Below are 24,062 nucleotides of genomic sequence, written 5' to 3'. Positions count from 1 at the left end.
AAAGCTGAATTTTCAGCATCATTACTCCAGTCTTCAGTGTCATGTAATCCTTCAGAAAAAATTCTAAAATGCTGACTTGGTGCTCAAGAAACATTTGTGATATACAGTGGGTACGGAAAGTATTCTGTATACCTGTATATACAGTATATACGTTTTTTCAGAATTTTTTTTTTTCAGATTGTTTTATATACAGTATATAAAACAATCTGAAAAAAAAAAAATTCTGAAAAAACGTATATACCCAGATCTTTCACCCACAGAAAACATTTGGCGCATCATAAAGAGGAAGATGCGACAAAGACTTAAGACAGTTGAGCAAATAGAAGCCTGTATTAGACAAGAATGGGAAAACATTCCTATTCCTAAACTTGAGCAACAGTCCCCAGATGTTTGCAGACTGTTATAAAAAGAGGGGATGCCACACAGTGGTAAACATGGCCTTGTCCCAATTTTTTGAGATGTGTTGATGCCATGAAATTTAAAATCAACTTATTTTCCCCTTAAAATGATACATTTTCTCAGTTTAAACATTTGATATGTCATCTATGTTGTATTCTGAATAAAATATTGAAATTTGAAACTTCCACATTGCATTCTGTTTTTATTCACAATTTGTACAGTTGTCCCAACTTTTTTGGAATCGGGTTTGTATATCTATCACAAATGTTTCTTGAAGCAAATTAAATGGATTAAAACTCAGTTTAATACATCCTTACTGAATAAAATATATATATATTTTTTAAATAAGCTGAACAAAGACATTAACATTGCTTTTCTTCTAACAGTTGACTGTGGTGGTGGTTGGATGTATTCTTGTGGTGTCCATTGTGAGGCCGTACATATTCCTCGCAGCTACTCCCCTGGCCATTATTTTCATTGTGATGAGGAAGTACTTTCTCCGTACGGGTCAACAGCTTAAACAGCTGGAGACAGAAGGTAAGGCCAGATAGTGTGTGCATTCTTTGCATGCAGTTGTTAGATACGTCTGTGCAGTTGGCAAAGGGTTTCCTGACGCACTCGGCGTGCTGGCGTGTGGCTTGTTGCCAGGGATGAGAAGGCCAGTTAGACAAGGCACTGATGGGAGGTCATTGCTAGGTCCAAAAACAGGGGAGGAGCAGAGGATGGATGATTCAACCAGAAAGAGAAAAGGATATCTCAAAGGAAGCGGCATGGGTGGGAGGTCAGAGCTTTGTTTCTCGACCAATCATCTATGGTCTATTACATCTTTGAATTAGACAGACCCATTTCTGTTGGTCTCTCTGTAACTCAGACAGGAAGAAAACTCCTGTTAGCCTCAATTGTCAACGATCTTCCTACTGTCAGCCTATCCAGAGCCACCGAGACAGCAACTAGGGCTTTCCGTACTTTGTAATACTGGGTTAGCAAAAACCCGACCAGGGATTTCCTCTGCTGCTATCCTGATGTCATTCACTCATCATCCACAACTGATGAGCAACAAGCTTCATGGCGGGGATCCCAGAAAACTGCGCAACCCTATTGTTTTTCAGACAAGAGGAACTAAAGGCATTGTCTTGTCTATAGAAATGGAAAGGAATGTTGCAAGGAAAGCCATGGTGAATGAGAAAAATGTGATGATTTAATGATATCATGGGTAGCTGAACTTGTGGATTAGTTCATTTTGTTTATGAGGTCATAACAAAGGACAGAGGGCAGGACTTTTATTTATTTCTTCCTTCCTTTTCCTGACCCCTTCTGCTATTGGAAATGTGTGGTACAGATGATGGCAAAATACAAATGCTTGATATTGACAGTTAAAGGTAGTAGTTGACCGAAAATTTGATGCTTATAGTTATATATATACAGTGGGTACGGAAAGTATTCAGACCCCCTTAAATTTTTCACTCTTTGTTATATTGCAGCCATTTGCTAAAATCATTTAAGTTCATTTTTTTCCTCATTAATGTACACACAGCACCCCATATTGACAGAAAAACACAGAATTGTTGACATTGTTGCAGATTTATTAAAAAAGAAAAACTGAAATATCACATGGTCCTAAATATTCAGACCCTTTGCTCAGTATTTAGTAGAAGCACCCTTTTGATCGAATACAGCCATGAGTCTTTTTGGGAAAGAGGCAACAAGTTTTTCACACCTGGATTTGGGAATCCTCTGCCATTCCTCCTTGCACGTACCCACTGTATATATATATATATATATATATATATATAAATACACACAAATAATTTCCCAGAATTTTTTACTTGTGTTGAATTTCTGTGGTCAGTTCAATTTCATACTCATACTCATTCATTACCATTTAAAAGTTAAAATATTTTTTAAAATGTTTTGAAAACAGTCTCTTATGCTCACCCAGGCTGCCTTTATTTGATTTAAATTACTGTAAAAATATTATTGTGAAAAATTCTGCCAATGTAAAACTTTTTTTTTTGTAATACATTCTAAAATGTGATGTGATGGCAAAGCTGAATTTTCAGCATCATTACTCCAGTCTTCAGTGTCACATCCTCCTTCAGAAATCATTCTAATATGCTGATTTTCCTCTTAAGAAATTTGTATTATTGTCAAATTTGAAAACAGTTGCTTAATATTTTTGTTGAAACTGTGATACATTTTTTTTCAGAATTCTTTGATGAATAGAAAGTTCAAACTTTGTTCAAACAGTTCAAATATTCAAACATTTATTTGGAATAAAATAGTTTTGTAGCATTATACTGTGCTGTAAATACCTTTACTGTCACTTTTGATCTATTTAATGTGTCCTTGCTGAATAAAAGTATAAATTATTATCATAAATTATCATTTATATAGAGAAGGGTGGTGTCAAGCCCCAAAATATCAAAAAATCAGCCTGTAGACCAAAATGAAGTTTGATGTGGGTGCTACACTGGAGGAATGCACTGAATGACTCTTTTGCTTTGTTTGTCACACAAAGCTATTGCTTCAGAAGATTTAAAATGAAATGAATATACATTGTTGACATCTTCAATTCTTCTCTCATCATAGCTCGTAGCCCCATTTTCTCCCACCTCATCATCTCACTGAAGGGTTTGTGGACCATCAGGGCCTTTGAGCGGCAGGCCTACTTCGAGAACCTGTTCCACAAGACCCTCAACACCCACACAGCCACCTGGTTCCTCTACCTGTCGACCCTACGATGGTTCCTCTTCCGCTCAGACATCATCTTTGTGTTCTTTTTCACGCTGACCGCCTGGATTGCGGTAGGAACCAACCGTAAGAGCACTCCTCCATTTGTATCTAGGCAAGAGTGAACCGAGTGAACAGGAGAGCATGTGAAAAAAAGTGAAAAGTAGCGTGATATGTGGCCAAGTATGGTGACCCATACTCGGAATTAGTGCATCTGCATTTATCCCATCCAAAGTGCGCACACACACACACCCGGAGCAGTGGGCAGCCATTTTTTTGCTGTGGCGCCCAGGGAGCAGTTGGGGGTTCGGTGCCTTGCTCAAGGGCACCTCAGTCGTGGTATTGAAGGTGGGAGAGAGCGCTGTACATTCCCTCCCCCCCCCTACATTCCCTGCCAGTACGAGACTCAAACCCACAACCTTTGGGTTACGAGGCCGACTCTCTAACCATTAGGCCACGACTTCCACGACTGTGAGCGGATGCCACTGTTTATTTGACGGTTCTCTGTGGGTCCAAAAAGTCAATGAACGCTTGATCTAGTGGGTTTTACAGACAATTGGTTTTATTAAGAGGTAATTGTGAGCAGTGCTTGGAAAATGCCTTTGAAGTGTAGAAGTGAGGTCATTGTGAGCAACCTTGTACTAGATGTTTATACTTGCTTGTTGGTGCATGTGAATGTGTGTGCGTTATTCCACAGAGGATAAACCGGGCGAGATTGGTATCGTCATATGCCTGGCAATGCTCATTCTAGGCACCTTCCAGTGGTGTGTTGCCACCAGCATTGCGGTAGATGGAATGGTACGTGCCTTTTTGGTTTTACTCCCTGAAAACTGCATGTTTTTCAGTTGTTCTTAACTGCAGAAATTTTCCTGTTCTGTAATGCTGTCGAAAATATTGTCTGAGTGAGTTTTTTTTAAGTCAGAGCAACACTGATGGGGCTTATCAAGGTGCAGAACGTTTTGTTTTCCCTCACTATGACCCTATCAGGAGAATAGTTTACAATCACACTGATACGCATTTATACAGTAGTGGCGCTTTATTTTTGCCACATGGTGTAACTGTGTGCGCATTTGTACTCGCACACACAAACACAGAGGCTAAGCATCATTTAAAGACTAAACAAACCACATGCAGCTTGGACCTCAGCGGACTTGATTACATCATAGCTCTTCTAATCCTTCTTCCTCCAGATGCGATCCGTTGACCGGGTTTTTAAGTTCATCGACCTACCGTCTGAGACACCCAAACCGGACAAAAGCAAATACTCAGATCTGATTATCGAGAATGTCGATGCACGGGCCGACTCAAGCTGGCCCAACCGCAGTCAGATCGATGTGCAGAATTTAACAGTCAAATACACAGAAGGGGGTCACGCTGTCCTTAAGAACCTCTCCTTCACTGTGGAGGGTGGACAGAGGGTACGTACAAGCAATTTCCAGGCTTAAACTCCTCTTTAAAATGCAAGTGTTACACAGTTTCAGAAAAATAAATGCTAACATGCAAACCTTTCATCAAATTGTGCATTCTGTAAAAAAGTTGTCTCACAGCATGACATTACAATGGACTATAGCTTGAATTATGCTATGCTTTTAAACAGTAGGGTCTAAAAGTCAAATATTATCAGTTAAAATGCTTAATATTTACATTACGTATTTTCTGCATCACATTTGACCTTTTGTGTAAAGGAGTTTAGGAGTTCAGTGTCTCAGATTTGTTTTAGATTTGATTAGTGGCCTAGAAATGGAAATATAGAATCTAGAATTGGAAATATTTCTTATTTATTTTAGGTCTTAAATTTTGTTTTGTTTTATATTTTCCAAAATCTTAAAACTTCATTTTTATTTCCAGGTTTAAATTATATTTTCAATCCCAGAGCATTAATTTGTGGATGTTTGCGTTGTACTGCCCTATAAAGGCGAAATGCAGTAACTACACCAACACCAAAACTGATTTTTAAATCAATTTTCTATATATCTTTTTCAAAATCTGAGCATAATTGTGCCAAGTCACGGAACTTGATTTCGGTTTTTGACAAAGTTACTGCATTTTGCCTTTGTACAAAAATGTAGGCGATGGGCAACTAAAGAGTCTCATGTGATCAGCCTTATATCTTTTTCACATTCATTTCTATGAGTTCTGTGATGTATCCATGTGAGACTGGCTTCTTGTCCAAGCTTCTAACAGAATATGTTCCATGTATTGCTGAAGATGCACTTCTATAGCATGTAAATCTGTTTACTGGTTTTGTTTTATTGTGAAATTTCAGGTCAGATTGATCATCTTTTTCAGGTGGGTATCTTGGGCCGAACAGGTTCTGGGAAGAGTTCTCTGTTCAATGCTCTCTTGAAGCTGGTTTACACAGATGGTGATATCTCCATCGACGGGGTCAACTGGAACAAAATGCCACTTCAGAAGTGGAGGAAAGCCTTTGGTGTGATGCCTCAGGTAACAGCGGTTCTGGGAACAACTTTTATCCTCTCTCTTCATAACCTCTCATGATATATTTTTGTAAATATCTCCTTCCACACCACCACAGAAAGTCTTCATCTTTACGGGACCATTCCGCATGAACCTAGACCCTTACGGTTGTCATAGTGATGAGGAGCTGTGGCGGGTCACGGAGGAGGTGGGTGTCTTTGCTGCAGGGGTCCAGAGCAAATGATCAGTGACTGTGAGGTCAAGTGGTTTCATGACCCTTTTTTCCAGAGCAATTCAAAGAAACTGGAAAAGCGTCGTCTCTACTGCTGGGACTATGGCAACACTTTATTTGCCACTGAGCACTTAAGGGTGAAGGGTGTAATTCGTAATTCAGACAACAAATTTCTAACAACCTGGGTTTCAAACAGCAATGGCTTAACCATTGGTTAAGCCAACGATGTTATGCTGGAAAATGATTATATTTGTAAATTAAAATGATTTAAAATAATATTAATAATAAAGACCAGAAATAGTATAGACAGCAAATAGTCAATTCACTATAAAACTATAAAAATGAAACAAAATAAATTAAATATTATAAATGTATTAAAAATAAAAATAGCTTAAAAGGAATAATTAAACATAAAATAAAATTATGAATAAAAATTAAAAACATTTACAATAAACTTCAAGTACAAATTAAATATTAGCTTTCTTAGCTAGCTATACACTTTCTATACCTAACAATTTTATGACAGAATCACCATCAAGGATTTCCAAGAAGTCATAAGACACTAAATCTAAACTGACCAAAACATGCCACTTTTTTCTTTGACTAAAAGAAGTGCATTATTTTATATGCAATGTTTCGGTCATCTGCTATTCGTCAGCCATTTCAAAAAAGCTTTTCTTATTTTGAACTGTTTGAACGTTTCTTAATTCCTGCCGTAGGTTGGATGACTGAAACATGAGGCCATCTGGCTATCCATTGAGAAAGGCCAGGACTTTTTTTGTGAACCAGCAATTATATGCTTAACCTCTAAATGTTGTCATGTCGGGCACATAAATTACACACTTTGTTTTGTTCCCTTGTTCTTAAGTTATAATTTAGGTGTAATTTTTATGACAACATTTAAATTCTATATCATTTCTATTTTTAGTCATTAAAAATCATTTAGTGAAGGCAGAACATTGTCTAAAATATGGTGAATGCTAGAGGTAATATACAGTATAAGTGACCAGTATGATCGACATAGCAATCCTTATGAATCATCTAGCGAACTGTGTATGTACTGCTCTCCTCTTGTAAAATACATAGACAATTTGCTGAAAGTATTTGCTTGATTTACAGTTATTTCTGTGTTCATGTGTGAAGGTCGGTCTTAAGACAGTGATTGAGCAGTTTCCAGACAAACTGGACTTCCAGCTGGAATACGGAGGCTATGTACTGAGTAACGGCCACAAACAGCTCATCTGTCTGGCTCGCTCTATCCTCAGCGGAGCCCGCATCCTCCTCCTGGATGAGCCTAGTGCCCACCTTGATCCAATGTGAGTCCCACTCCCAACACCACTGGCTGTCAAGTCCAAGTACAATGAATTCAAATCATGGTAAATAATGGTGGCTTTGCTTTGTCTTTGTTTTAAGAACAATAAAGGTGTTAAAGAAGACATTACGACAGTCTTTCTCCACATGCACTATATTACTGTCTGAACACAAAGTGGAACCGCTGCTCGAGTGCCAGTCTTTCTTGGTAAGGCTCTTGCTTTACCTCTCTCCCATCAACACCAACTTAAATGTCTTATTGTTTACATTTTTACTGTTATTTGTACTGGAGACAAAAAGGCCACATAAATTAAAAGCTGTAAGGATCACTAGTTGCACCCGACAACAGCAAAAATATTGAGTGAGCATTTTTGTATTTCAGAAATTTCTGTCAGGTAGTAGGGACAATTTATGTGTGGTTTTCAAAAAAGGCAAACATGCACTACTGTTTAAAAGTTTGGGGTCAGTACGATGTAAAAAATAAATGCAATTAATACTTTTATTCAGCGAGGAGGATCCGTTAAATTGAAAAGTGACAGTAAAGACAGTAAATTGTTACAAAATATTTCTAATTCAAAATAATGCTGTTCTTTTGAACTGTATATTCATCAAAGAATTCTGAAAAAAAAGTATCATGGTTTCAACAAATATTCTAAGCAGCACAACTGTTTTCAATACTGATAATAAGAAATGTTTTTGAGCAACAAATCAGCATAATAGAATGATTTCTGAAAGTGGCACTAAAGACAGGCAGCTTTTTTAATTACAGGAATAAATGTTATTTTAAAATATATTAAAATAGCAAAGTTATTTTAAACTGTTATAATATTTCACAATATTACAGTTTTTCCTATATTTTGATCAAATAAATGTAACCTTGGTGTGCATAAGAGAGACTTCTTTAAAAAAAAAAAAAAAGCTTTAGCAGAGCTACTGTAAAAATATATTTTTCAGTTTGTCCTTGACTCCTCTTATCTCTGTTGCAGATGATGGACAAGGGTCAGGTGAAGACCTACGATTCCATTCAGAAGCTGCTGAATGAGACCAGTCATCTAAAGCAGGCCATAAGTCCAGCCGAGCGCCTCAAACTCTTCCCTCGCCGGAACTCTAGCATGCGCTGCCCTCAATCCAAACTCAGCTCTGTTACGCAGACACTGCAAGAGGAGGCAGAGGACAATATCCAAGACACTCGCCTCTGAGCGTCTCAAACTGGAATTCATTTTGTCCTTGACTCCTCTTATCTCTGTTGCAGATGATGGACAAGGGTCAGGTGAAGACCTACGATTCCATTCAGAAGCTGCTGAATGAGACCAGTCATCTAAAGCAGGCCATAAGTCCAGCCGAGCGCCTCAAACTCTTCCCTCGCCGGAACTCTAGCATGCGCGGCCCTCAATCCAAACTCAGCTCTGTTACGCAGACACTGCAAGAGGAGGCAGAGGACAATATCCAAGACACTCGCCTCTGAGCGTCTCAAACTGGAATTCAAACAGAAACAATCAAGCTTACAATGGTCTCCAAATGGTACATTATATTGGATGACCTTTCATCAGAACATTTGACATTTATTATGAAAAAGATATGTATTTTTTCTAGGTACTCAATATCCTCTCACAATGGGACACAGTGAGGCCAGGAATAATTGAACACTGTAAAAATTGTATAATGTAACTTTTATGATTTCTCTCAAATCAAATGTATTCTCTTATTTTTCTCTGAACATTTAATTTATTGTTAACGTGTGACCAACATCTGGCATCCTTTGAAAGTGCAGCAAAATGGGATCATATGAATCATGTAAATGGCAAAACAATTACTCTGTTTTCTGTATGCGTTTCATCGAATTAGGAAAGGCACAAACAAAAACATTGATTATTTTAAAGTGTAAATATATATACTTTTCTGTGAAACAAATATATTTTTCAAGACTACGCTTCTCTCGTTTTTTTTTCTTTTTCTGTGTGGTCACCAGGAATGACCTCATTCCACTCTTATCTTGTGTTCTAGTGAGAAGCTTCAGAGGACAGGACACAGAAACATAGCTGGTGATAAACGATTCCAGCTGAATGATTCGGTTTCAAACCAACACAATGTTAGCATTAGCTGTGTGGAGAAAGAAAAGCCAAGCGCTGAGGTGATGTCTAGGATAGTGCATTTTTAATTATTGTGCTTGGAGGAAACAAGACAATCTCTCTGAACCTCATCCGACAACTATAATACATTTAAACATCAGAGGTCGACTAGAATCTCTTCTGTACATATGAGCAATACTGACTTTAAAATAATACTTGTTTATCCTAACTGTTCAATATAGAAGACAAACGAAAAGCGACCGATAATGCTCGCCGTTTCCGATTTCATAGTTGGGTTTCACAAAGTCAAAGTTCAAGCCAGACACTGAGCACGCATGAGAGTAATTGAAAATACTAATTATGGCTTAACGGACAAAAACTAAATATCCTGTGTTCGCAATGGTGGTACTTATTGCCACATTCAGTTTGTGAAAAAATATGAACCAAAATTTAATATTACAAACAATATATACACCTCATTTTCCCTTCAATATTCCTCCAATGTACAAGCGCAATATCACTCACACACACACACACACACACTAATCTATACATCATTTAAGTTCCCAGTTCTTATTTACACATATTTGGTAAAACCCTGATTTCGACAGTTTTTAAAACTCACCTTTCACTTATTTAAACGTAAAACACGATTGATTGCAAATACCAAAGAGCAAAAAGACTACCAGCTCTTACTTTGATCCAAAACATTTGACCTAAAAGGCAAATTGTAAAGTGTTCAAGCAGTCTTCCTGTTAGTTCATCGTACTTGTTTTTCCTCAAAGTTTCATTACTTAAACAGTTGAATATATTAAAACTATGGTCCCAAAGTACACAATGTAATATAGTGTAACAAGTATGGACAACATGTACAAATACTAAAATACTGCCAGTAACCAAACTTCACAACATAGATGTTGATAACAGACTGAGGGCAGTGGGAGGTGTCTATCCATGGTTACTGTAGTTTTCATTACAGTTGGGGTCCAGGAAGCAGATGTTGTCTTGTGAGAAGTTGTTGCTGTTGTTATGGGATGGGGGCTGCCTTGCTCTGCTAGGGTTGCTGCTGTGACTCTGAAGGGAACTGCTGCTGGTGGCGTTCACCTGCTGAGCCCCTCTGCTGCTGGGGACGGGCAGATGCGATCTGGGTCTCGTCACTCGCTGAGGAGAAGCATGACTACCGTCGATCTTTACACAGACAGCAATATACAAAAAACAAACGTATTTTTAACAAAAACAGAGAATGCACCTTATACATGTGCTTTGTTACAAAAACCAGCAATCATGCTGTTTACTTTCGGAACCTGACTGTGGTGCTCTATTTGTGCACTTTACATTGAGCATTCTATATTGTTTATTGATGAGGCTCCATAACAGTTAGGATGTTGCCTTAGAGGGCAGCTACCTATGTAGTTGGCTCAGTAGGCTTTGGAACAGAGCCATGGTGTTTTATCAAAGGCTTGCCTTCTGTGGTGGAGGATGGGTCATATCCACAGCACTCTCTGTTGTAACAGGATTTGTTTGGGGCTGCGTGACCTTGCCATCACTCCTCTGAGGACTGGGTGGAATCGAGTCTGGAAGCATGATGAAGTCCTCTTTAAAAAGAGCAATCTGTACCAGGTAAAAGAGGAAACAAACACAGCTCGTCAATTCCTAGAAACTGCAAGGCCATGTGCTAAACTGTGCCAGACTGTTTGTGTAGGTTGAACAGAAAGTCTCTAAGAGAAGCTCAAGCGGGTGTTTTTTTTTTTTTTGGAGTTTGCACAGACTAAATCTGTGACTAGAGGATTAAAGCAGCATTATGATGATTTCTGAAGGATCAAGTGACACTGAAGGCCGGAGTTATGGCTTCTAAAAATTCACCTTTCCATCACAGGAATAAATTACATTTTTAAATATATTAAAATAGAAAACATTTATTTTAAACTCTAATAATATTTCACAAAAATTCTGCATTTACTGTATTTTGGATTAAATAAATGTTACCTTTGTGAGCATAAGAGAGTTTTTAAAAACAATTAACGACCCCAAACTTTTGAGCAGCTGAATATGTGAGTATTAATGTCTATTACCTTGCTTATGTCTGGCTCAGATTTGCTAGCGCACATGGTCTGGAGTTCTCTGATGAGATCCGTCTCATCATCAGAGCAGAGAGACAGACCCACAGCAACTCCATCACTGAGTCTGCAGGAACTGACAATACATACATGTACATAATCATTGAATAACACTGCCATCTGCTGGTAGTACGAACATAAGTTCTGGGCACATAAGAAACACACCTTGAATGATTGACATTTGTTATTGGGTGAGTGCTTGAATTGGCCAGAGATCCTTTATAATAAGAATAAAAAACATAGATTATTCAGAAAATTTAATATAAATAGAATACCAACAGTAGCTTGTTGTTACTGAAGCAGAACTGCATATACTGCAAAATCGAAGCAATTACATTTGTTATTGGGTGAGTGCTTGAATTGGCCAGAGATCCTTTATAATAAGAATAAAAAACATAGATTATTCAGAAAATGTAATATAAATAGAATACCAACAGTAGCTTGTTGTTACTGAAGCAGAACTGCATATACTGCAAAATCGAAGCAATCGGTTACACCTCACCTTCTCTTAAAGAGCAGCAAGAGCTCCTCCCAGAGGCGGGGCTTCCTTTCTTCCTTGGACTGGTATTGGCTCGTCTCCAAGCCCCATTATCACGTCCTTTTCTGCCACCTTTCCTGTAGGCGGAGCCAATGGTGGAAAGAGGGAAACATCCTCCCTGGAACTCGGGTAAGAACCTGTTAATCTCTAACCACAGAAACGGAAAAGAGTCAAATTTGTTTTCAATAAGTACCAATAATGACTACACTGAAAGATTTAATGGCTGACGGTCAGTGTTATTAAAGCTACTTTGCTACTTTTTGCCCAGTACTGAAATAGCTGCATTTTTGTGAAATTATCTGAGCTACTGTCACACTACTGATAAATGTAGTTACATCAGTAGCAACATTTAGTTCAATGTGTTCCTCAACACTTTTGATGGTGCTGTACCTGTTCTGGGCAGTGGGCAGCCTTGCAGAACAGCCTTATTCAGCAGGATATTGAGAGCTGCTTTGACTACTGCTCTCTGACCTGGACTCAGTCCTTTGTTGTTGGGAGACTGTCGTTGGGAGGGAGAGCGTTTGGCTGTTACTCTAGATATAACAGCATCCTCGACCCGTGGAACTATCACTGCATTCCAAAGCCTCACCAACCACCTGAACACAAAGACACATGGACCAATATTAACAAATAATACTGCCTGACCTGTCATAGGAAATAATATAAATATCATTATTATTTAAGTTTAATTTAATTCAAATTCATGTAGTGTAAAAAATACAGATTTTTCTATACACATTGATTCTGAATATTCAAAACCGTTTCAATACTTTCTGCAGTATCGATACAAGGTAGCAGTTGTGATTTGTCATTCTCTCTTCTCTCCAACAGTGAGTTGACACACACCACACTGTATTTTAATTAAATAAGTATATAGTCCGTCGCACTGTGTGTTTTAGAGCTTTCACTATAATCATTTACAAATATGCAGCTCATGGTCCTGTTTTATTACAATAGTAATATATTTTTAATAATAATATATTAGTTAGTAGTAGTCCCATCTCCTATTAGGGCTTGAGGAATCTCAGACAACAGTTTCAGCTGATAAGAAGATATTTGATTATGGTCAAAAATATATTAACCTAGATACTTTTCCAATTTTCTCCCAAGGTATCGAAAATGTTATCAAATATTTTTCAAAGAACTGTATTGAAGTTAGAAATTCCAGTATCGTGACAACACTAGATCGACATACTTGGGAATGGCCTGAGTCTGTTCTGCATTCACAGGGCAGGAGAGGAAGATATAGGGTCCCAACAAGGCTTCTGAGGTCCCCAGACGCGTCAGGCAGGCGTTGAGCTGGTGCCACACTGAGCACACCCAAGAAAGCAATTTGTGTACAGGATCATCAGATGTCCAGCACTGGCCCTGAGCCTGTACAGCCATAGAAAAACTCGATTAAAGTTTTTGTAACGAAAATTACGTCATTTACTCTCATTCCAAACCCATATTTTCTTTCATTTGTCACAAAAGGAGCAATTTTGAACAATGTACTGTTAATGATGCAAAGCACCAAAAACCATCATTAAAGTGGTCCTTTAATCCTGACATCTACTTTAGGCTTCATGAGATTCCATGAAAGAAATAACAAGTAGCCCCATTTGTAAAAGAATTATTCTTTTGATTCAGATCTTTTCAATGAATCAACTGATCCATTCCACAGGTCCAACTCACTGACTCAGTGTTGAGGTTAACAGCTAACTGGAGGGGAAGATTAAGATTATTTTGGTCTATTTCTTACTTAATATCAAAACAAACAAAAAAAACAACAAAAAAAAAGGGTCCCAACAAGGCTTCTGAGGTCCCCAGACGCGTCAGGCAGGCGTTGAGCTGGTGCCACACTGAGCACACCCAAGAAAGCAATTTGTGTACAGGATCATCAGATGTCCAGCACTGGCCCTGAGCCTGTACAGCCATAGAAAAACTCGATTAAAGTTTTTGTAACGAAAATTACGTCATTTACTCTCATTCCAAACCCATATTTTCTTTCATTTGTCACAAAAGGAGCAATTTTGAACAATGTACTGTTAATGATGCAAAGCACCAAAAACCATCATTAAAGTGGTCCTTTAATCCTGACATCTACTTTAGGCTTCATGAGATTCCATGAAAGAAATAACAAGTAGCCCCATTTGTAAAAGAATTATTCTTTTGATTCAGATCTTTTCAATGAATCAACTGATCCATTCCACAGGTCCAACTCACTGACTCAGTGTTGAGGTTAACAGCTAACTGGAGGGGAAGATTAAGATTATTTTGGTCTATTTCTTACTTAATATCAAAACAAACAAAAAAAACAACAAAAAATTTTTTTTGAAGTCTCGATGTTTATTTGAATGATTCAGCAGTCACATGGTACACTCTGATCTAAACTACACTAAATATACTAAATGATCTCGACTAAATTTAGAGCTGAACTGCTATTCTGGTGGTCTTCCCTGCAGCCTATTAGATAATGAGCAGGGCTGACCTTGTGAAGGAGTTTTCTGCGTAGATGACGTCCCAGCATGCCATTGAGGGGCTCGGTGTCCCAGCGCAGCTGAACCCAGCGGAAGTGCTGCTGTAATCGTAGCTCAGCACCCTGTAGGCGAGGCTTGGCCAGTGTGCCAATCAAAAAGCTCCTTTCACGGAAATAGTAAAGCCCATCGTGACCTGTCCGTCAACACGAGGAGAAAAGAGTTGAACCGAACCACTCTTTCAGGTATATTGACTATTCCAGCTCTGCTGCATCTGTATGGATGAGTCTCACCATGGTTGAGGGAGAGGGAATAGACAGATCCTCGGTTCTCCAGGGCTTCACACAGGTCTCCCAGGAGGTGGCTGAGAGAGTGGGCTCTCTGCAGACCCTCCAGAACCACCACAACACAACGCCCAGTGCTGCCTTCATGCAAAGACACCAGGAACCCTGATATACACAACACAACTCGATCAGTACCAGACAAACCACTAACATTCAAAGATGTAATTATTCAAGGAATATTCTAGCTGTAAAGTTGTTATAGGTTTTAGGCATTATGTTGCAACAAAAAAGGTTAGTAAGTGATTTTTAACGTTTAACAGCTTTTTGTTCAGGTATGGTGGCTATACTATTGAAACAGTGAGTATTTTTTTACATTTACAAATTTGCCACATTCACTTCTAGTGCAAGTGCTCATTGTAACCAAGATTTTTATTTTTATAAGGTACAGGCCAAAGGCATGCAAAATCATCAGTGGCCAAAAATAATCATATTGAGTGTCGCAGAATAATCATAGTAATTTCTAAACATTTCAGATTCAACACAGAATAAAACGTTTTGATCTTGTTTCTAGGGGTCTGCTATCTTCTTCCTCTGCTCCTTTACCTACATCATCACCTGAGAAACATGACTCCTTGACACAGCGCTGCATGATTGAAGAGGCTCTTACCACAGTTGATGAAGATCTCCAGCAGGTGCTCTTTTGATAGACTCTCATCTATCTCCACCCTGACAACATCACAGCCAATCCCCTGGGCCTCCTGTCTGTGCTGCGATCACACAAACACAGGTGCATCATAAACATCATGACTAGTACATATGGACGCCCACAGTACATGAGACAAACGAGACACTAATCATTAACAATTCTTTTGATAGCAGGATTTGAAAGAAACATTTGTTATTATCATCAATATCGAAATTAGCTGTGCGGCTTAATATTTTTATGGAACCTGTGATGGTTTTTTTTCAGTATTCTTTGATGAATAGAAAGATCAAAAGAATATATTTAAATATTCATTTTTGTAACATTAGAAATATTTATACTGTCCCCCCTGGGCCTCCTGTCTGTGCTGCGATCACACAAACACAGGTGCATCATAAACATCATGACTAGTACATATGGACGCCCACAGTACATGAGACAAACGAGACACTAATCATTAACAATTCTTTTGATAGCAGGATTTGAAAGAAACATTTGTTATTATCATCAATATCGAAATTAGCTGTGCGGCTTAATATTTTTATGGAACCTGTGATGCTTTTTTTTCAGTATTCTTTAATGAATAGAAAGATCAAAAGAATATATTTAAATATTCATTTTTGTAACATTAGAAATATTTATACTGTCCCTTTTGATAAATTTAATGCATCCTTGCTGAATAAAAATATTAATTTCTTTCTTTCTTTCTAAATAAATAAATAATACTGACCACAAATGTTTGAAAAGTAGTGTATGCATTTGAATACATTTCATAAATGTATTGTACTTTGTGTATGAAACTGTATTGTATTTAGGCCTCCTCATATATTCGGTGTTTAATGTTCAAAAACCTTCAAAAGCATGAAATTTAAAAGTGATTCTTTAAAGGAACACTCCACTATTTTTGAAAATAGGCTACTTTTCCAACTCCCTTAGAGTTAAACAGTTCAGTTTGATCATTTTCGAATCCATTCAGCCGACCTCCGGGTCTGGCGGTAGCACTTTTAGCTGTAGCTTAGCATAGATCATTGAATCTGATTAGACCGTTAGCATCTCGCTCAAAAATGACCAAAGAGTTTCTATATGTTTCCTATTTAAAACTTGACTCTTCTGTAGTTACATCGTGTACTAAGACCGACGGAAAATGAAAAGTTGCGATTTTCTAGGCCGATATGGCTAGGAACTATACTCTCATTCCGGCGTAATAATCAAGGAACTTCGCTGCCGTACCATGGGTGCAGTAGGCGCAATGATATATTACGAAGCGCCTGAAAATAGTCCCCAGCACGCTCCCTGTGCAAGCAGGTGGTCAAGTTAGTTATGTTGACGGAAGTTAGCCTATTTTCAGGCGCTGGGTAATATCATTCCGCCTGCTGCACCCAGGGAAAATGAGCCTATTTTCAAAAATAGTGGAGTGTTCCTTTAAGTTTTAAATGAACAAAAATGCATGCAATTATTTGTGTTTTACATTTCATCCACAGAGTTAAAAACTAATATTTAACTGATAATAGTTACCTTGATATAATGAGAGATCTGGTTGGCGATGTACTCCTGAAAGCTGCCCTCCAGCCCGTGGAAGATGACGTTATGGTACTGTTCCACCTGATCACAGGTAAAAACACAATCGAGTTCATCAAAACGCACTATCAGCACATGTATTATTCATTTAGACCTGCTTCATTTTATAATTCATGCCAAAAATTGTATTTATGCGTGACTTTATGCAGGCTTGATTACTCAAGTGTCTTGGAGGGTGTTTTGCTGTCTTAAGTTACTGCTTGTTGCACTGCATGTATCTTCTATTACAACATTTTAAAACACAAATAGTATCTGTTGCCCCAAGGTGCCAAACTGGTGGTGGAGGCTCAAAGAATGTTGTTTTGGTCCCATGGTATTATAAGGCCTTGTTTCTCTCAGCACTCTTTATCCAAACTTTAAAAGATCATCCAGAGAAACATGCTAAAAAAACTCTCATCTAGAGAGACATGCTAAAAAACTCTCTTTGATGTGGAGTGCGAGTTAGCGTACCAGACGGACATAGTTCTGCAGCAGCTGTAGAGGGATCAGGGAGTCGTAAGTCATCTCATCCAGAGTGCACTCTGACAGGCCTGACAGAAAGCAAAATCATAGCAGCCATGAACCATAAATCAAACCTACAGTTAATCAAAGAGCACACAGAGGCCATGGGAGATCAGGAGATCTGCGTGAAATGGATTTGAGCAAGGGCTTTACAGAGTTGTTTTGACGTGCCATTGCATGAGATGGAATATTCTGGAGCCTGGCTGAACATCAGGGTCATGTGATGAAGAGGAGCAGAGCGTGGCTATTCATTAAAGTGTGGAAACCCAAACGTTTTCAGTATTGTTGATCAAATAAATGCAGCCTTGGTCAGCATAAGAGACATCTTTCAAAAACTTTTCAGATTTTTTAATGTAGTAAGTATCTTATGCTCACCAAGGCTGCATTTATTTCAAATTCATTCAAAGCATTTACAAATATAGTTAAAAACGATACAATTTTTGAAATATTACATAAAAAAAAAATATATATATATTTTCTATTTGAATATATTTTAAAATGTAAAAGAAAAAAAGTTTGAAAGAGACTGAAAGCCCACCTTTAAGATGTATGGTAATACGTTGGCTCAGACGCTTCCGAACGAGGTCCCAAGGAGACTGAGGCAGCTCCTGCCCTGGCAACCATTCAGCATCACCTGAAATACGCGCGTAAAGATAACAGTTTAACAAGAGGATTCATTTAGGAAAGAGAGGTACATCGGCTAGATTTATGTGTCCGCCTATGGTGAAAGACATGGATGTGTAATCCTAACTGACATGGGAGTGGTTTTCATCTACAGTAATCATGTATGTCAAACTTGAGAGCTATGATCAATCAGCTTTTATCCTGCAAATCCTCTTCTCACTCTCTTTCCTGTCTGTCAGTCTCCTCTTGTTTTGTGTCAGGAATAGTAGATAGTCATCACGTTGCTCTCTGTAGGCCAAATAGCTTCCTTTTGACATCTCTTAGTGTTTGAAAACATCTTGTCTTAAGGGAGGAGTTGAGTGTAAACAAAAAAAAGAAGTGATGAGAGAAAGAGTAAAAAAGAGAGAGGGAGAAGGCCAGAGGGGTGTGAAAGAAATAAGTGAGAACTTGGAGAAGGCTAGTTTATTTTCAGCAGCCCTGCATGACAACCCTCGGATCGAGCCAAGCTCAGTTAGTCCCCTGTCCCACGTCCTTCCCTACTTGGCCCACTGTGCTGTTGGACAACACCCAAGAGAAAAGCCATTTTAAATTCATGCTCACTAGAGCCAGTGTCAGCATAACGACTGAAGAGCCTACACAAGTAGATAGTAATAGCACGTTTGTGTGAATGTGATTGTGTGAATTCAAGTCATACTAGTGACATATTTGATATATATATATATATATATACATATATATATATATATATATATATATACAGAGGACTCCTGCAAAATAGAAATATCTAAACATAAAATATCTAAATGTTATTCATCTATTGCACAAAAGCTACACAAACTAATATAAAATATAAACGATTAACAGGTGCAAGCGTATGCAGAGTTTCTATTTAGGCTATAACACGTGTTTGCAGCATTGAGCAATGCAGTGCTGAAATTTGCGTGCTCACGAATCCTCTCATTATAACACACAAATTGTAGACATTATGAAAGCTTCATTATGCATATATTTATTGTGTTATAACAGAGATTTGTGAGATTGCGATGAACTTTGAAGATGAAGATGAGATGTCTTTTAGAGATTATAAATGCAGCGCTCTTTGCTGGCATTCTGCCATGCCAAACCATGCACGCAACAGCCACTCGCTTTAGTTAAAAAGAACAGTGTTCTGTGAATGTTGATGCTTTCATAACAAATATTTATCGGGAGTGTGTATGCTGAGATTTCATAAATTTCGTGGAGAAAAAAATAACGTAACTAGTAATGTAACTAATTACTAATTACTTTTGAAATAAAGTAATCAGAACAGTAACGTGATTACTTTTAAAAGGAGTAATCAGTAATCAGTAATTTGATTACATTTTCAGAGTAACTTGCCCAACACTGATAATATTACACTATATTACCCGTTTTTAGTATTGTTGATCAAATAAATGCAGCCTTGGTCAGCATAAGAGACATCTTTCAAAAACATTTAAAAAAATCTTATTAAACTCTTTTAAATGCTAGTGCATTTACATTTACTTTTGGTTTTGGGGTGAATTTTCATGAGATATTTGTAATATTATTATTATTATTATTAAACACAACACATAACACCTAAAGTTATGGAGAGAATCAAGTTAAATAGACACAAATTAATCTGAATTTCTAGGCAAGTACCTAGTTACACTGTAAGATATACAGTAGATGTGTTTACCTATAATTACAGAGGCCATGCTGTTAGAAGAGAGGCCCAAAGTGTTTGCTCTGCCCAGAACTTCCTCCAGTTCCCAGTTCCCACAAATTAGCTGGAGGTGATTGGTCAGCAGGTGACTCAAGCTTCCTGTTAGTTCTTCCCAGCTAGTATGGTGCTGAATTGTAACTTTGCCAACAGCGCAGCCATCCTCCAGGAGATCCACAGGGCAAAGACGCTCCAGTGAGCTCATGAGCACCTGTACAACCACTATGTACCAGTCTTAAGTAGGGTAGAAATCAAAAGTTAAATGGTAAGGCAGTGGTCACTTAAAGGGTTAGTTCACCCAAAAATGAAAATTCTGTCATTAATTACTCACCCTCGTGTTGTTCCAAACCCGTAAGACCTTCGTTCATCTTCGGAACACAATTTAAGATATGATTTGATGAAATCTGAGGGTTCAGAAAAGTACCAAGATGATTGACAAAGTAGTCCGTGTGATATCAGTGGTTCAACTGTAAAGTTCCGAAGCCACGAGAATACTTTTTTGCGCAAAGAAAATAAAAATAACGACTTTATTTCACATTTTCGTCTCTACTGCGTCACTTTGGATGCGCGTTCAAATGATGTCATTACGCCGGATCTGGGTCAGTGCCGCCACACGCTCGTGTGTTTTTGTTTTCTATGCGCAAAAAAGTATTCTCGTAGCTTCGTAACTTTACAGTTGAACCACTGATATCACACGGACTACTTTGTCAATCATCTTGGTACTTTTCTGAACCTTGAACGTGGTAGTTACCTTGCTGTCTATGGGAGGGTCAGAGAGCCCTCATAATTCATCAAAAATATCTTAAATTGTGTGCCGAAGATGAACAAAGGTAGTACGGGTTTCGAACAACACGAGGGTGAGCAATTATTGACATAATTTTCATTTTTGGGTGAACTAATCCTTTAAGTCAATTATCACATGGCCAAACCATCACATTTGTACAAAGCTCCATCGCTCAAACTATACTTACCCAGGTTCTCTAGTAGGTCTTTGCAGTCATCTGTGGCAACATCATGTATGGTGCGATTGCATTTATCCCTCTTCTCCATGTCCTGTTGACTGTGGTTACACAAAACCTCCAGGCATTTCTGTAAACCAGGAGATACATAAGTATGCAAGGCATCATCTGTGTTTATAAGTCTCCTCTAACTCTTATTTGCTGGTGTGAAGCAGTGTACTCAGCATCAAACATGTCACCTTGTAGCCCCTGGATGCAGCAATATGGGCAGCAGTCCAGCCATCCTGGTTACTGTGGTTGAGAATTTGACTGGCCTTTGTTATGCCAGGGTGTTGGAGCTCCTGGTTGGGGTCTGAAGGAGATGCAGGGAGATCCAAGTCTGGTTCAGGAGATGGGTGGTGTAGCAGGAGCTTTAGAGGGCCCACATGACCTGAACTGACTGCGGCGTGCAGAGCTGTGCAGTTGTCCTGGGAACAACAAACACTTAAGTTTAAGGGGTAAAGAGGTAGAAAAAAAGGTATTTTGAGGAAATGCAATAATTGTGCAATTGTGTAATAAAAAAATTAGAAATAATAATAAATAAAATGAAAATAAATACATTTTATTACTTATAAATTATACATGTTAGAATGTTATTTTTTTAATCCATTTATTTGCGGTATTGTTATATATGTATTTTTTTTTTATTCCACAAACATACTAATCTACCAATAAACACACACACACACTTACAATAAAGCAGATCACAAAAATATTAAAATGCACAAAAGATGAACCAACAAGTAAATGTAAAAACTACCTTAATATAGACCTTTAGAATTTCCCAGGATATATACATATTTTTTTTTCAGCCTAGTAAATTAGAGCAAACTGAGAAAACATCTAAGGCATAATTAAGTGTTTCTAAAACAGGGACCGTAATTACATTCTGAGCAACACACAGACAGCGAAATACCCACGCTCAACTGTCAAGGTAACCATGGAGATGAAAAGAGGGGCAGTATTTCATAACGTATTCAGGAACGCAGACATTTGAGTAATTGACATTTGAGTGACATTGGTGTCATGAAAACTCACAGTTGTGACATGTGAACAGTCTGCTCCTGCGTCTAGCAAGACTTTCACACACTCCACATGTCCCTGTTCACAGGCAAGGTACAGAGGGGTCCTTCCCTGCGAACACTCCCTCTCCAAATCAGCTCCGCATTTCACAAGAGCTCTCATGCACCTACCAATGAGAGAGCAGCTGAGATTGATATCACTGCATAGAGAAACACATCAGAGACACAAAATTGTGTAGACCCTGGTTACACAACTGGGCAGCGCTAAACACACGTCCATAAGAGATTCAAAACGTTTTGTCATCTGGTTACTGGACAATCCACATACTGAGGCAATGTGAGTACATCACATTTTATTTTAAATGCTAATCTGTCTTGATGCATACCACCTACTCACCTGTCAATCATTTAATGCACTAAAGCAAAGGTTTTTAAACAAGCCTGTTGCATACAGCGTTAAAAGAACTGTCCAATTAAAAACAAATCAGAAAAAATCCTATACATAAACATGCACAAGTGATTTGCAAGTATACTTTTTGTAAAACTCAGTCTTTCTCACCTGACAACTTGTGATCAGATCACCTGATAAGTATGTTAATAACAGTTGGATAAGAGGCACAAAAGTGTCTGTTCTTGAAAACACAATAAAAGAGTTAAAACGACAATAGCGAGGAAACTGAGAACAGAGGACTCACCCATGGTGACCATTTTCAGCAGCGGCATGTAACGGCGTAAATCCTGTTTCATCAACAGCATCAGCAGATGCCCCTGAAGTCAGCAGCAGATTTAAGCAGTCTATAGAATAGACAAAAACTCATTATTTACATATTAATATCTACATTTTCACTGTGAATATATACACAAGTAATTCTACATCTATAGAAAAACGATCACTGGATAATGTCTTACACAAAAGAAAACCTTTTTTCAGTTAAGCACAATCTGCCCAGAACGTACCTGTGTATCCATTAAGAGCAGCACAGATCAAGGCAGAGGTTAATTCGTGTTGATGGAGATGAATATCCAATAGTGGATCTTGGTTAAGCAGCATTGACAATAAAGTGACATTTCCCTGGGAAGCAGCTTGGAGGAGAAGGGTTTGCCCGTCATCCAGGGGGACGGGGTCACCGCAGGTTAGCGAGGAGACTATGGAGGGACACCAGCCTGGGAGGGTTCAAGCAACAGCAGTAACTAGTGAGGCAGGCTGCTAGTGTTGTGTCAAAATGTGTTCTCTGATCCAAAACATTACCCAGAAGAACGACTCCATTTGTCATTCAGAAATAATTTAAGGCCACTGCCACTGGCGCAGTGCTGACTGAGACAACTATATTGAAGTTCAGTAACCAAATTACTCTCCAGAGAGATGAACACACAAAACGTATGTTCAAGAGGAAATGTGAAGCAAGCCAAATTTAGTCAAAACAAAGGGTAAATGTTTATGCGATGTACACATTTTGACACAATATTGGAAACATATTATTCTAAAGAATTTATCTGCAATTCACAACCTCTATCCTACTAATTAGATCCTTAAAGATAAAGTCAACTTCATCTGTTTTTAGATCAGGTTAAAAACAAAAAGGCAAATAAAAGACAAAACACAACCGGATAAATGAAATCAGGCAGCAGGCAGTTCATGATAAATCAATCATGTCAGTCAAACTAAAACATTCTAAACATGGAGTTGATTGTTTGAGACACATCAATTGGACAGAGTTAGAAAGACAGAAACTACAGCAAAAAAAAAAACAGATGAATTTTGACAAAGCACAAGGAATACTACTGGCTAATGGGTACCTATGTGAAAACAGAATTCAAATAACATATCTTACAGTGTGGATGTAACTAGTCTAGCATCTGATGCATGTTTGTAAATAGCTTTGTCTCTAGGGTTTCTCTACATTTATCTCAGTTAGTGGAGGGAGTTGAAGTGAGAAAGATAGGCATTGAGGTCCAGTGGAAAGCATAAGATTATTGGCTCTTTTCTGGGTTAAAATGGGCGGCACAGAGAGAGGAGAGGAGCCTCAGAGAACTGCCATGGCTGAGTGGCTGCAGAGAGAGGGAGAAAAGTGCTAATTTTTAACATTTAGCGATGACAGCTAGCTACCGAAATCTCTCAGAACTACCCTGTGGATTAGTCTCTAGTGACAATGAAGAGGAAGACTCTGCTGGAATACTTGCTCTGCTTTCACTGGCGTTATATTTGTCTTTCTCTGGTGCTCTCAGAGAGCTATGAAGAGGCCTGCAGAGATAGGGTGGTATTTCAAAATGTGAGAGAACTCTAAAGCTTCTGACACTGTTTCCAAGAGGAAAATCTTACTGCAGTTGGAGGTGTCTCGTATATTTGGCTTACATACCA

At 38.3% G+C, this 24,062-nt stretch overlaps 2 protein-coding genes across 2 annotated transcripts in view; one reads left to right on the top strand and one right to left on the bottom strand.

The window, feature by feature from the left end:
- The window catches only part of LOC107583749 (cystic fibrosis transmembrane conductance regulator-like), a 27,717-nt gene extending 19,428 nt beyond the window's left edge, over positions 1–8,289 (top strand). The window contains exons 19-27 of the mRNA XM_016270048.1: positions 786–936; positions 2,989–3,216; positions 3,827–3,927; positions 4,320–4,547; positions 5,419–5,574; positions 5,666–5,755; positions 6,923–7,095; positions 7,193–7,298; positions 8,077–8,289. Coding sequence (XP_016125534.1) covers positions 786–936; positions 2,989–3,216; positions 3,827–3,927; positions 4,320–4,547; positions 5,419–5,574; positions 5,666–5,755; positions 6,923–7,095; positions 7,193–7,298; positions 8,077–8,289 — 1,446 coding nt within the window. The remainder of the gene's footprint in view (positions 1–785; positions 937–2,988; positions 3,217–3,826; positions 3,928–4,319; positions 4,548–5,418; positions 5,575–5,665; positions 5,756–6,922; positions 7,096–7,192; positions 7,299–8,076) is intronic.
- Positions 8,290–9,157: 868 nt separating this feature from the next.
- The window catches only part of cttnbp2 (cortactin binding protein 2), a 47,480-nt gene continuing 32,575 nt past the window's right edge, over positions 9,158–24,062 (bottom strand). Inside the window, exons 5-23 of the mRNA XM_016270047.1 lie at positions 22,661–22,867; positions 22,399–22,498; positions 21,720–21,870; positions 20,882–21,109; positions 20,655–20,772; positions 19,660–19,917; positions 17,875–17,970; positions 17,286–17,365; positions 16,773–16,859; positions 15,222–15,321; positions 14,564–14,719; positions 14,285–14,466; positions 13,010–13,188; positions 12,205–12,410; positions 11,779–11,961; positions 11,442–11,493; positions 11,232–11,352; positions 10,624–10,770; positions 9,158–10,347 (exon numbers count right to left, since the gene is read on the bottom strand). Coding sequence (XP_016125533.1) covers positions 10,108–10,347; positions 10,624–10,770; positions 11,232–11,352; positions 11,442–11,493; positions 11,779–11,961; positions 12,205–12,410; positions 13,010–13,188; positions 14,285–14,466; positions 14,564–14,719; positions 15,222–15,321; positions 16,773–16,859; positions 17,286–17,365; positions 17,875–17,970; positions 19,660–19,917; positions 20,655–20,772; positions 20,882–21,109; positions 21,720–21,870; positions 22,399–22,498; positions 22,661–22,867 — 2,891 coding nt within the window. The 3' untranslated portion in view covers positions 9,158–10,107. The remainder of the gene's footprint in view (positions 10,348–10,623; positions 10,771–11,231; positions 11,353–11,441; positions 11,494–11,778; positions 11,962–12,204; positions 12,411–13,009; positions 13,189–14,284; positions 14,467–14,563; positions 14,720–15,221; positions 15,322–16,772; positions 16,860–17,285; positions 17,366–17,874; positions 17,971–19,659; positions 19,918–20,654; positions 20,773–20,881; positions 21,110–21,719; positions 21,871–22,398; positions 22,499–22,660; positions 22,868–24,062) is intronic.

The sequence above is a fragment of the Sinocyclocheilus grahami genome, unplaced genomic scaffold (assembly GCF_001515645.1).
Source record: "Sinocyclocheilus grahami isolate Dianchi unplaced genomic scaffold, SAMN03320097.WGS_v1.1 scaffold55.1, whole genome shotgun sequence".
Taxonomy (NCBI): domain Eukaryota; kingdom Metazoa; phylum Chordata; class Actinopteri; order Cypriniformes; family Cyprinidae; genus Sinocyclocheilus; species Sinocyclocheilus grahami.
The sequence above is the reverse complement of the archived record's forward strand: the minus strand, read 5'-3'. Positions and strand labels throughout refer to the sequence as shown.